This window comes from Elgaria multicarinata, chromosome 4 (genome assembly GCF_023053635.1).
Source record: "Elgaria multicarinata webbii isolate HBS135686 ecotype San Diego chromosome 4, rElgMul1.1.pri, whole genome shotgun sequence".
Classification (NCBI taxonomy): Eukaryota; Metazoa; Chordata; class Lepidosauria; order Squamata; family Anguidae; genus Elgaria; species Elgaria multicarinata.
The window spans coordinates 28,757,722-28,770,123 of record NC_086174.1 but is presented as its reverse complement, the minus strand read 5'-3'; the positions used below and the strand labels follow the sequence as shown (position 1 = coordinate 28,770,123).

At 45.7% G+C, this 12,402-nt stretch overlaps 1 protein-coding gene and 1 long non-coding RNA gene across 3 annotated transcripts in view; both read left to right on the top strand.

Annotated features, from left to right (window-relative positions):
• Positions 1 to 12,402, top strand: part of LOC134397394 (uncharacterized) — a 1,014,583-nt gene that overhangs the window by 935,960 nt on the left and 66,221 nt on the right. The gene's annotated exons all lie outside the window — the stretch shown is intronic.
• EML4 (EMAP like 4) overlaps positions 1 to 12,402 on the top strand; it is a 203,073-nt gene that overhangs the window by 124,450 nt on the left and 66,221 nt on the right. For both annotated transcript variants that reach the window (XM_063123997.1, XM_063123996.1), the window contains exon 3: positions 7,818 to 7,947. In XM_063123997.1, coding sequence (XP_062980067.1) covers positions 7,818 to 7,947 — 130 coding nt within the window. The remainder of the gene's footprint in view (positions 1 to 7,817; positions 7,948 to 12,402) is intronic.

The window sequence follows — 12,402 nt, the reverse complement described above, 5'->3', positions numbered from 1 at the left end:
TCACAAGGACATTTAGGGTGTGCAGGGGGGCATACGCTTCGCTGGTAGGTGCCGTTCCGTCAGCGGAAAGAGAGAATTGGAATTCACTTACTGCATTTTAGGTTGCTAAAAAGAGCAAGCAACTCCTATAGCAGCACTTTGGAACCAATACTGTCCATCACTACCTTGCCGTAGTGGTTCGTGTCTCACTATCAGCCAGGTCAAACTAGAGTTTTAGGCTCTACATTGGGCTGCCTTTGAAATGTGCTTTTAAAACTTCAGTTGGTTCAGAACACAGCTGCCAGATTGTTATCTAGTGTGGGGCCTCTTGGATCATATTATTCTGGTGCATCTTCTGATGTGTCTTCTCCACTGGTTGCAGATTTTGTTTATTTAAAACATTGATGTACCACCCTTCGTTCTGTTTAGGATTCCAGGGCAGTGTACAACAATGTATAACTTGGTCCAAACGTTAATAAAACAACAGATACGATCAGAAAACAATCTTAAAACTTGCAGCAATTTAAAATGCCTTGGTTAAAGGAAAATGGTTTTGGCTAGTGCTGTAAAGATTGCAACACAGGCAGCAGACAGACCTCTTTAGGAAGGGTGTTCCATAGCCATAGCTCAGGAGAGACTGGCGCTCAGGAGAGGCCATAGCTCAGTGTGATAGAGCGCATGCTTTGCATGCAGAAGGTTCCAGGTTTGATCCCCAGCTTCTCTAGGTAGGGCAAGAAAAGAACCCTGCCTGAAACCCTGGAGATGCACTGCCAGCCAGTGTTGACAATACCGGGCTAGAAGGACCCATGGTCTGACTCAGTATAAGGCATCATCTTATGTTCCTATGTTGTCATTACTGAAAAGGCCATATCTTCTGTTATAGAATAACCTACCTCTGATAAATGAGGTACCTGGAAGAAGCTTCAGCAGAAGACTTTAAAGCATGGGCAGATTGTTCTGGGAAGAGGCTCTTCATGCATTTGAGTCCCAAGTAATTTTGGGCTTTAGAGACCAGAATTGGGCCTGGAAATGAGTAGACAGCCAATGGAGTTCTTTTTAAAGTGACCTGATATGCATAAACCCGGCCATACAATAATAATAAAAAAATCTGGTGTCCAGATTCCGTACCAGTTGAAGTTTCTGAGTCATTTTAAAGGGTGTGGCTGCAATTCAACTATGAGGCTGGCAGAGCATGGACTGCCATGACCAGATTACCTCTGTCTAGGAACGCCTGAAGCTGGTGAACCAGCTGAAGCTAGTGAAAGGCACTTTGTGTCACCAAGGTCACTTAGGCCTCTAGTGACAAAGCTTGGATCTTGGAGTACCCAGTCTTTCAAGAAGGGCACAACCCCGTCCAAAACAGGTTGAACACCAGTTTCCCCGTCCGAAGAAACATCTTCTCACAGTGCATCAGCTTATCGGATCTCGTCCAGGCAACAGCTCAGCGACTTTATTTCTGGGACAATTCAGCATGCTTTTAAGGTCCTGTCAGTCTAGCACCAGGATATCCTAAGGACTGCATCCTTCTAAATCAGCCTTCCTCAACCTGGGGCGCTCCAGATGTGTTGGACTGCATCTCCCAGAATGCCCCAGCTGGCTGGGGCATTCTGGGAGTTGTAGTCCAACACATCTGGAGCGCCCCAGGTTGAGGAAGGCTGTTCTAAATGAATCTGCCTGTGCTTTCAGACCAACAACAGACGCCTTGTTGACTCCCCACTATCTGAAGTATGGCAGATAAATTGACAAGACAGGGCCTAAGTTAAGACAGGGCCTTTTCAGTTGTGTCGCCAAGTTTATGGAATGTCCTCCCCATAAAGGTCTCCCTTTCAACAAAGCAGAAGCAAGACTTCGCTTTTTCAGCAGGCGTTTGGGCTGGGGCACACTGATATTTGTGTTCTTAGTCTGTTCTTGTTTCTAGTATTTTATTGTGTTATTATTTTTAGTATTTTTGGTATTCTTCTGTGCTGTTGTTTTTATGATTTTCAGAGGTTGCTAGCCTCCTTTAGGGCCTTTGGACTAAAAAGTGGGCTGAAATGTTTAAAATAATTTAAAGGGACTCATATCATGTTGCCCTATGATAGGCTTTTATTCAGCCACTGGCTTTCTCTGTTGCGGCACCCAGCAAGCTTTCTCTGTCGTGGTACCCAGACTGTGGAATGCCCTCCCCTTGGAGGCCTGACTGGTGCCAACACTGATTTTATTTTGACGTCAAATAAAAACATGGCTTTTTAACAAAGCCTTTGATGGTTAAATCCACTAAGATGGCACATTGTTTTAACTGTTTTAATTGCTTTTACTGCTTTTAAATTATATATTGTTTTAACTTGGTCCATGGTTTAATTTGTTTTTAATTGTACATGTTTATTGTTTTATACTGTATGCTTTTATCTGTACGCTGCTCTGAGATCTTAACGATATAGGGCAGGATATTTTAAATAAATAAATAAATAAATAAAATATTTTTTCCTTTTGAACTTCATTTTGGCTTGCATTTTTCTTCAGGTCATGGGAGTGGTAGTCATATGAAGAGGAAAACGTTGGTATTTCTCTCTCCCCTACCTAATGTCTTCTCTTTGACAAAGCAAATTTATTTATTTATTTATTTATTTATTTATTACATTTTTATACCGCCCAATAGCCGAAGCTCTCTGGGCGGTTCACAAAAATTAAAATCATCATAAAACAACCAGCAAGTTAAAAATACAAATACAAAATACAATATAAAAAGCACAACCAGGATAAAACCACGCAGCAAAATTGATATAAGGTTAAAATACAGAGTTAAAACAGTATAATTTAAATTTAAGTTAAAATTAAGTGTTAAAATACTGAGTGAATAAAAAGGTCTTCAGCTGGCGACGAAAGGAGTACAGTGTAGGCGCCAGGCGGACCTCTCTGGGGAGCTCATTCCACAACCGGGGTGCCACAGCGGAGAAAGCCCTCCTCCTAGTAGCCACCTGCCTCACTTCCTTTGGCAGGGGCTCACGGAGAAGGGCCCCTGTAGATGATCTTAAGGTCCGGGTAGGTACATATGGGAGGAGGCGTTCCTTCAAATAACCTGGCCCCAAACCGTTTAGGGCTTTAAATGTCAATACCAGCACTTTGAATCGGGCCCGGACCTGGACTGGCAGCCAATGAAGTTGTAAAAGGACTGGCGTAATGTGATCTCGCCAGCCAGTCCCTGTTAGTAAACGGGCTGCCCTGTTTTGTACCAGCTGAAGCTTCCGGACCGTTTTCAAAGGCAGCCCCACGTATAACGCATTGCAGTAATCCAAACGAGAGGTTATCAGAGCATGGATAACTGTAGCTAGGCTATCACTGTCCAGATAAGGGCGCAGTTGGTATATCAGCCTAAGCTGATAAAAGGTGCTCTTTGCCACTGAGTTCACCTGTGCCTCAAGTGACAGTTCTGGATCGAAGAGCACCCCCAAACTACGGACCCGATCCTTTAGGGAGAGTGCAACCCCGTCCAGGACAGGGCAAACATCACCTCGCCGGACAAATGAACCACCCGCTAACAGTACCTCCGTCTTGTCTGGATTGAGTCTCAGTTTGTTAGCCCTCATCCAGTCCATTACCGTGCCCAGGCACTGGTTCAGAACAGTCACTGCCTCACCTGGGTTTGATGAAAAGGAAAGGTAGAGCTGGGTGTCATCCGCATATTGATGACACCTCAGTCCACATCTCCGGATAACCTCCCCCAGCGGCTTCATGTATATGTTAAACAGCATAGGGGATAAAATAGAGCCCTGCGGAACCCCATGGCTTAGGAGCCACGGCACAGAGCAATAATCCCCCAGCACCACCTTCTGGAATCGGCCATCCAAGTAGGAGCGGAACCACTGCAACGCAGTACCTCCAACTCCCAGCTCAGACAGCCTATCCAGAAGGATACCATGGTCGATGGTATCGAAGGCCGCTGAGAGGTCCAGGAGAACCAACAGGGTCGCACTCCCCCTGTCTCTCTCCCGACAGAGGTCATCCCACAGGGCGACCAAGGCAGTTTCCGTTCCAAAACCAGGCCTGAAACCCGATTGAAATGGATCTAGATAATCCGTTTCATTCAAGAGTGCCTGGAGTTGTCCTGCAACCACCCGCTCAAGCACCTTGCCCAGGAAAGGGATATTAGCCACCGGCCTGTAGTTGTTAACATCTTCCGGGTCCAGATTAGGCTTCTTCAGGAGTGGTCTAATTACCGCCTCTTTTAAAGAGGCCGGCACCACTCCCTCTCTCAAGGAGGCATTTACAACCTCCTGGACCCAGCCGGCGATCCCCTCCTTATTTGATGTAATGAGCCACGAGGGGCAAGGGTCAAGCACACAGGTGGTCGACCGGACTTGGCCAAGCACCTTGTCCACATCCTCGGGCCTCAATAACTGAAACTCATCCAATAAAACTGAGCAGGACGGCGCTCTGAACGCCTCTACTAGTGGTGCTGCATTAAGTGTGGTGTCCAATTCATGACGAATCTGAGCGACTTTATCTTCAAAGTGCCGTGCAAACTCGTCACAGCGTGCTACCGAGGGTTCAACTATCTCACGCCCTGGCCCAGAGTGTAACAGGCCACGAACCACTCGGAAAAGCTCCGCCGGACGACACCGAGAAGACGCAATGCTGGTGGAAAAGAACTGCCTCTTTGCCACCCTCACCGCCACAGAGTAGGCTCGATAGTGAGCTCTAGCCCGTGTTCGATCAGACCCAGCACGAGTTTTCCTCCACCTGCGTTCTAGCCGTCTCCCCTCTTGCTTCATCGCCCTCAGCTCAGATGTATACCAAGGAGCTGACCGGGCTCTGCTCAGAGGGAGAGGACGCTTGGGCGCGATCGTGTCAACCGCCCGAGTCATCTCTGCATTCCACAGAGCGACCTGGGCTTCGACAGGAGCACCGGAGCACCGGCCATATCAGCAGGAAAATCCCCCAGAGCCCTCTGGAATCCATCGGAGTCCATTAGCCTCCGGGGGCGGACCATTTTAATAGGCCCCCCACCCTTGCAGAGGGGAAAGGCCGCCGAGAGTCTAAACCTCAGTAGGAAGTGATCCGACCATGACAAGGGGGTAGATGTTAGTTCCCCCACTTCCAGATCACCATCCTCCTGTCCAGTCGAGAAAACCAGATCAAGTGTGTGTCCCTTTGCATGTGTTGGGCCGATGACATGTTGAGACAGCCCCATGGTTGTCATGGCAGCCATGAAGTCCTGAGCCGCTCCGGATACAGCAGCCTCGGCATGGAAGTTGAGATCCCCCAGAACCACCATCCTGGGGGTCCTCAACACCAGGTCCGAGACAACCTCCGTCAGCTCAGGCAGGGAGACTGTTGGGCAGCGGGGTGGACGGTACACCAGCAGAATCCCTAATCTGTCTCGAGTACCCAACACACAGTACAAACACTCCAGACCAGCACTCGACTGAACAGGAAGCCTAGAGAGGGAGATTGTATTCCTATAGACCACGGCAACCCCCCCTCCCCGGCCCTCGAGTCTGTGCTGGTGCTGCACCGAGTACCCAGGAGGGCAGAGCTGGGTGAGAGCAACCCCACCCAGTTCACCCACCCAGGTCTCAGTGATGCATACCAGGTCAGCCCCCTCATCCACAATCAAATCATGGATGAGGGAGATTTTATTCTGGACTGACCTGGCGTTCAGCAGCAGCACCACCAGACCCGAGAGCAAGCTGATATGGCCACCAGGAACTATCCGGTTGGGGTAGGAACCAGAAGAGGGAATAGCTGTAAGGAATCTATCCCCTCTTCTCCTCATCTGGCCTGTTCCTCCCCTAGCACCATACCTCCCCCTACCCGTGACCACAGTTATGTGGGCATCCCCGTATCCCCCAGAGCTCCCCAGGCACATATTAAAAAGTAATTAAAATGTATTTTACAATTTGCTGCTGGTTGGCTGGTTGGAGATCTTGCAGGTACAGTAGTATGGTATCTCCTAAGTGCGCTGCAGATGTACCTGTTAGGGAGAGGTGGAGCACTCTCCCTAATGGAATTAATAATTTAATTCCATTATTGTCGTTTGATAAATGTCTAGCTACCTATCTCGGCTCTGAATGTATATATTTCCACATGAAATATGAAGGCACCTTGTCCATGGAATCCATTTAATGTCTGACAGGAAATTTAGAGCTGATACAGTTGTGTCCCTTCCATTCATGACTACATATAATTGCTTCGATGGCAGCCTCTGTGGTATTGATCTATTATGATAATGCAGGATGAGGGGAAGTTCACTTACAGTTCAAGGGCAAATGAAAAATCTCAGACGTAGTTTCTCAGTGGGAAGGATCTACAAAACTATTCTGTTAATAGTACTCGGTGGCACTTAGCCAAAGTTTCCTTAGGCTGCAATGTGCGAGAGGAACTTCCTTTGACACTGAAGGTCCATGTGTCTCTTGAGCTCCATATAAACTATGGTGCCTGCACCTGTATCAGAGCCACTGAATGATCTTCATAATGTTTCTCCAGCGTCTAATGTTTAAACTCCCTTTGTTCTATCATCTCCTGCATAAATGTACTAGATTATGTCATCTCATTAAGTAAATAGATGCACCCTCTGTACAAGAGAACAGAGAGAAAATTCCAATGCCTGTTGTACCTTTGTTTGTATTCATTGTCATGAGTCAGATATATGCACTATCCTGTTAAGGTGCTTAGCAGGAAAATATTATGATAGATAGTGGCTCAGCTTATTAAATTGGAGCTGTATGCTACAGTTGATGAAATAAGAGCCATCTGGTGGACAAAAGCTATAAACTTTAGAATGCTTTGCTAAAATGGGTCGCTAGCCCAACTTACCAGTGGGCAAAGAGAGATGGCAGAGAGTTGCATAGAAAAATTGTCTTCCATGGAGAGACAATTCTGTACAAAACATACCATGCTCTCATCCATAAGGTGATTGTTCTGTTCCTAGACTTCAAGATACGTCCCAAGTGTGGACATAATAGCCATCTGTTTTGTCTTGGCAACCGATGTTCCTAAAGTAAGGGGTATTTCTTTAAAATAATATTGCAATTAAAGACATCTGGCAACCCAATTCTGTTTGGTTACCTTCTATAGTCTTCCAAGGTTAAAAAGAACTTTAAAAGTTAAGTTTTTCCATATCAGGATTTTTACACAACAACAAACGCATGCTGAGATCTGATCAACAAGTTATTTATTTCATTTGCAAATATTTATGTGTTCCGGAGCTTGATTTGTGTGTGTGATTGGGCATGTTCAGACAAAACACTTAGCTATGCTTATGCGCTAACCCTTTTGCAGAAAATGGTTATTAAGTGTGTTTAAACGTGGTTAACTGTAGCCATCATGGTTAGGAATGGTTCACACGAGACGCTAAGCCATAATGTTTAGCTCAAAATGCTTAACCACTGTGGCTTAACATGTTGTCTGAACAGGGTCTGTTTGCATGCATGTGTGTGTATGTACATTCGGTATGCTGGTGGTGCTTCTGTTTTTATTTTGTTTCTAGCGTATTCACAGATTTTACCATGTAGGACAACAGTTAAACTTGGAAAGAAACTTTATTTACTTCGTGTTAAGGAAAAAAGCTCCCCCCCCCCACTTCAAAATGAAAGGAAGCCATTGCAAATTAAAAACTGTTATTCCAAATGGTGGTTTATTGATTTTTTAAAAATACTTCAAAGGGCTGTTTTCCTTGGATTCTTCTCAAGTGTGGTTGTTGACTGACAAGGCAGCTATGCACATACCAGATGTTTAGCCTTTTTATCTTCGCTGTTGTTCTCTCAAAAGCAATCTCAAATGCGATACATCTCAGTTTAAATGTCAGAAGGATGTTTGGAAGACTGCTTCACATGATCTTCTTATTGTATTTGTCATAGGTCAGCCAGGCCTCCGTGAAGCTATCTCCATGTCCTGTATTCCCAACGGAAGCGCAGGGGGCAGGAAAACCAGCCATAGTCCTTCCGTACCTATAGCAAGGAAAGAAACGCTCTCATCTGCTGCAAAAAGGTATAACATTTTTTCTTCGCCCTCTCCTCTTAAAAACATTAAATAAATACGTATAAGAAAACAAATAAGAGGATGTTCAGGTGAATTAAGTGCTCAGGGGAATTAAAACACAACCGAAGACTGGCCATAGCTTTTTGGAGATTCTTGGTCATTAACTTCTCTCTCTTCCTTCTTCCAAGGCTATATTTCCATTTGACCTGCTCCCTTGTTAGGGGGCCATTTTGTCTGTTGAATGCGAAACCCAGGATGACAAAAGAGGGAGAGGGAGAGAGAGAGAGAGTTGTGGTAACAACTACGTCTCTTCTTAACCTTTGGTGTACTGGAAAATGGCTAACAATAATATGCCTCTGTGGTGTTCAAATATTCTTAATTTTTCAAAACAAATGGAACTGAATTTTCAAAACACTTTGCATTGTGTATCATAAATGATGTGGTGACTGAAAAGCCATGTATACCCTTTATCTCCAGTTGGTCGTTTTCACTTAAAAGAAAGAAAGAAAAGAAAAGAAAATGGTCTTTGTTGTGTCGCTTGAATGTTCTTGGATTCTCCTGAATTTTGTTATATAAAAGATGGGAAACAAAAGGAATTTTCTTATTCACTATATTTTATAAGTAATGGAATAGAAAAAAATAATGTACATTTTTTAATATAATGTTGTTGTGTTGTAATTCATATGTTAGTTGGAGAGAGAGTACAGTTGATGATAATTCAAGTTGAAAAAAATACTTATTTTAGACTTTTCTGTGGTAAATCTTTTCATTTTTTTAAAAAAAATATTACCTTGGTATATTGGTAATGTACATTATTGCATGGGAGGTTTTTTAAGACAGAAACCAGGAGAATATTTTTTATGCTTTATTTTAATTTTCCCTTGTCTTAACTTGCCCTTTTAATATTTCAGATGAGTAAATTGGGCACTTAGCTGCTAAAGATAATGACCTGGGACCAAATACTCCATTTAAAGGCAGGAGAATCACTAGGGTGGCCACTCTGCATCACCAGAAAAGGACACAAATTTGCATGAAATTTCCATATGCTAATATATGTATAGATGCAAAATTAGGAATGGTTATTATAATTTAAATAGCAGTACAGTACATTTCACCGTATTGTAGATGACTGTGACCAAGTGGCCTATGTGCTTTGCTCCGTCTGCTCACTGGTGATGTGTATCTTTAGGGCCCCTCCTCTGTAAAGTAGCACACATGGCCACCTGAGGAGTCAATCCATTTTCTTCCCCCACCTGCAGCCCTTGCACCCCAAAAAGCTTGCTCCAGAGGATCAGTGAGACCCTCCTCAGGAGCGTAGGTGGCATAGATGGAAAAAATACCCCCACCCAGAACATTGCTTATGAAGCTGGCTGTTTGGATCCAAGCCAACAAGAGATGTGAGAGCACAGCATTCTCAGCAATTTTTCATTTGGTAAATTATCTGTGAAATGATTCCCTGTCTCCATAGAGACTGCTGACTATCGTGTCTTGTTTCTCTCCAGGTAAAACTTGGAATACTCAGCAATTCGGTTAAACGGGAAGGTCACATTTTAAATGACAAGTTTGGATTAGGGATGAGGCATGATTCCATAACTCTAAACATTTATTTATTTTTGTCCTGTCTATAAATTAGTAAAACAAAACTTAGAAAGCAGGATTATTTAGGATACTTTGAGAATAGAAACAAAGTTTGGCTTGGTTTTTGATTACCTGAAGGGTTTTATGTTGCCTGTCTTTGGGGGTTATTTATTTTTCATTGATCATGTTAGTATTTTGAGCTACCTCCCAGGATCTCAGGCTGAGGGCAATCTGTGTTTCCCCCTAATATACACACAACAACCCAGTGAGGAAGGTTAAGATGAATGGGCTTCAAGAGTAAAACAAAAGGAAACAAAGCTAGTGGTAGAGAAAGAGAATTCCACTGAGCTGCATTTTACTAACACTCCCAGGCCTTCAATCCATATCATGCCCCATCTACTATGCAGTGATGCTGCTCAGGTTTGCATGTGCAGTTACAGCAGCCTGCCAAGGTGCTAGAAACTCCATTCCCTGGCCAGGACATTGCAGTTGTTTTAGCACAGACTTCCCTAAGCTGGTGCCCTCCAGATGTTTTGAACTACCACTCACAGGATTCCTGGCCATTCCTGACTGGGGCTAATGAGAGTTGAAGTCCAAAACATCTGCAAGGCACCAGGTTAGGGAAACTGCTCTAGTAGTTTGTAGCACACTGGACAAGGCTATGCTGTCTCCTGATTCTAGGGGTTCATCTACACTAAGCAGGATACTCCACTATGAAAGTGGTATATAAAAGGCAGGAGCCACAATACTGCTTGATAGTGATATTGAAGTGTACTGCAGGATCTACACTACTGCTTTATAGTGGTAATGAAGTGCACTGACAACTGTTGGGCCCATGACACATCTATACCAAGCAGGATATAACAATGAAAATGGTATGAAAGCGGTATATGGTATGTGTCAATGCACCCCAACAGTTCTCAGTGCACTTCAATACTGCTATAAAGCAGTAGTGTGGCTCCCGCCTTTTCATACCGCTTTCATAGTGGAATATCCTGCTTGGTGTAGATGAGCCCTAGGTGTGCCTGGGGTTTCTAGGGGCCTTGCTAGACCTACTGGGGAATCCGTGTGGGAGGAGGGGCGGCCCGCGCTAAAAGTAGCGCGGGCCGTCGCCCCTATCTACACGTAAGACACGACGGGCTGCTGGAAGGACTCGTCGCATCTGCCATTTTTCTTTAGGGTTAAAGGGGCCGCGTGCGCAGGAGTGCACCACCAGAAAAGGTAGGTGAGTTTTTTTAAAAAATTGGGTCCCCTGCTCCCCCCTTCTCCCAATTTCCCCCCGATCTCCCCTGGCCTCCAATCCCCCGCAATCTCCCGATGTCCTCTGTTTCCCACCCCCCCATGTCCCCAGCCTCCGTTTCCCACCCACCCCATGTCCTCTGGCCTGCGATCCTGCCCCCCCATGTCCCCAGCCTCCATTTCCCGCCCCCATGTCCCCAGCCTCTGTTTCCCACCACCCCCATGTCCCCTGGCCTGTGATCCCACCCCCTATGTCCCCAGCCTCTGTTCCCCACCACCCTCCATGTCCCCTGGCCTGCGATCCCGCCGCCAAGTCCCTGGCCTGTGTTGGCCTCCGCCGCCGAGTTCCTGGCCTGTGTTGGCCTCTACCACCGAGTCCCCGGTCTGTGATGCCCAGCGCTGCTATGTCGCTGGCTTGTGATGCCCAGCTGGGGGACATGGCAGCGCCGGGCATCACAGGCTGGGGACTCGGCGGCGGCGGGATTACAGGCCAGGGGGAAGCGGTTAACGGAGGCTGGGGATATGGGGTGGGTGGGATTGCAGGCCAGGGGACTTGGCGGCGGAGGCTAACACAGGCCGGGGGCTCGGCGGCGGGAGCGCTGCGGCCCATCCGCTGCTTTTCCCAGCTACTCGCATGTAAATGCGGTAGCCAGGAAAAGCGGTGGACTGGTCTTCACGCCCGCGGTCTCGGGCTAAGTCCGAGACCGTGGGGAAAACTGGGCCAAAAGCGGTGCCAGTTAGCCCAGGGGCAGGGTAGCTTGAGCCCTGCCTGAGCCCGAGATCCTCTGTGCGTCATTTGGATGCACAGGGACGAGCCCGGGCCCACATCGGGCTAACCTGCCGTCTAGCAAGGCCCTAGATCTACACTCCTTTTTCTCTTGGAGTAAAAGGCTAGCATAGCGGTGGGTTTCTGGAGCGCACCCCATAATTAACTCATACTCTGCTGTAGTTTTTGTTCTGCCGAAGCACTCAGCAAAATTCTTGCTAGATTGCATTCATCTAAGGGTTTTTTCCCTACTCCTTCTCATGGCTGTGGAATGTAATTCTCTCCATAGCTCCTAAGATTAGCGCGTCCTGTCATACAACAAGTTTCAACATTTGAGGATATTCTATTTTTACAGCTAGTATGTAGTCTTTTCTTTTCTTTTTTTACTGTTAGAGCTCAGTGAAGAAAAACAATTTGAGGAGAGATGAAGCTGAATTCTTACAGCAAATACATGCACAGGCTAATGGCACAGCTTGCATTGATTATAATATTTCAGAAATGAATTAAGTTATGCCAAAACCTTGTGACTTTTTTTATCTATCACTGAGGGACCCTTTCACCCATGATCTGCAAGCATTCTGAAATATGCATTTTAAACACATGTGATGGTGTATACTTTTTTCCTTTACTACAAGGAAGCAACCTTCAACCCACATTGGAAAATTTGTCATGTGAATAAGAGAATTGCATGTTTAACCACTCCAGTAGAATAATAAGCACAATAGGGCATAATTGGGTGAGCTCTGGTGGATCTTTCTTGCCCTCCTTAGTACTGAAAATCTTACAGCAATATCTATTATACACACAAAGCTGAGAATGAGGTGTTGTAGATTGCAAGTTGGTTTCGCATCTGATGTACAACGAACCAGAATAATATGCTC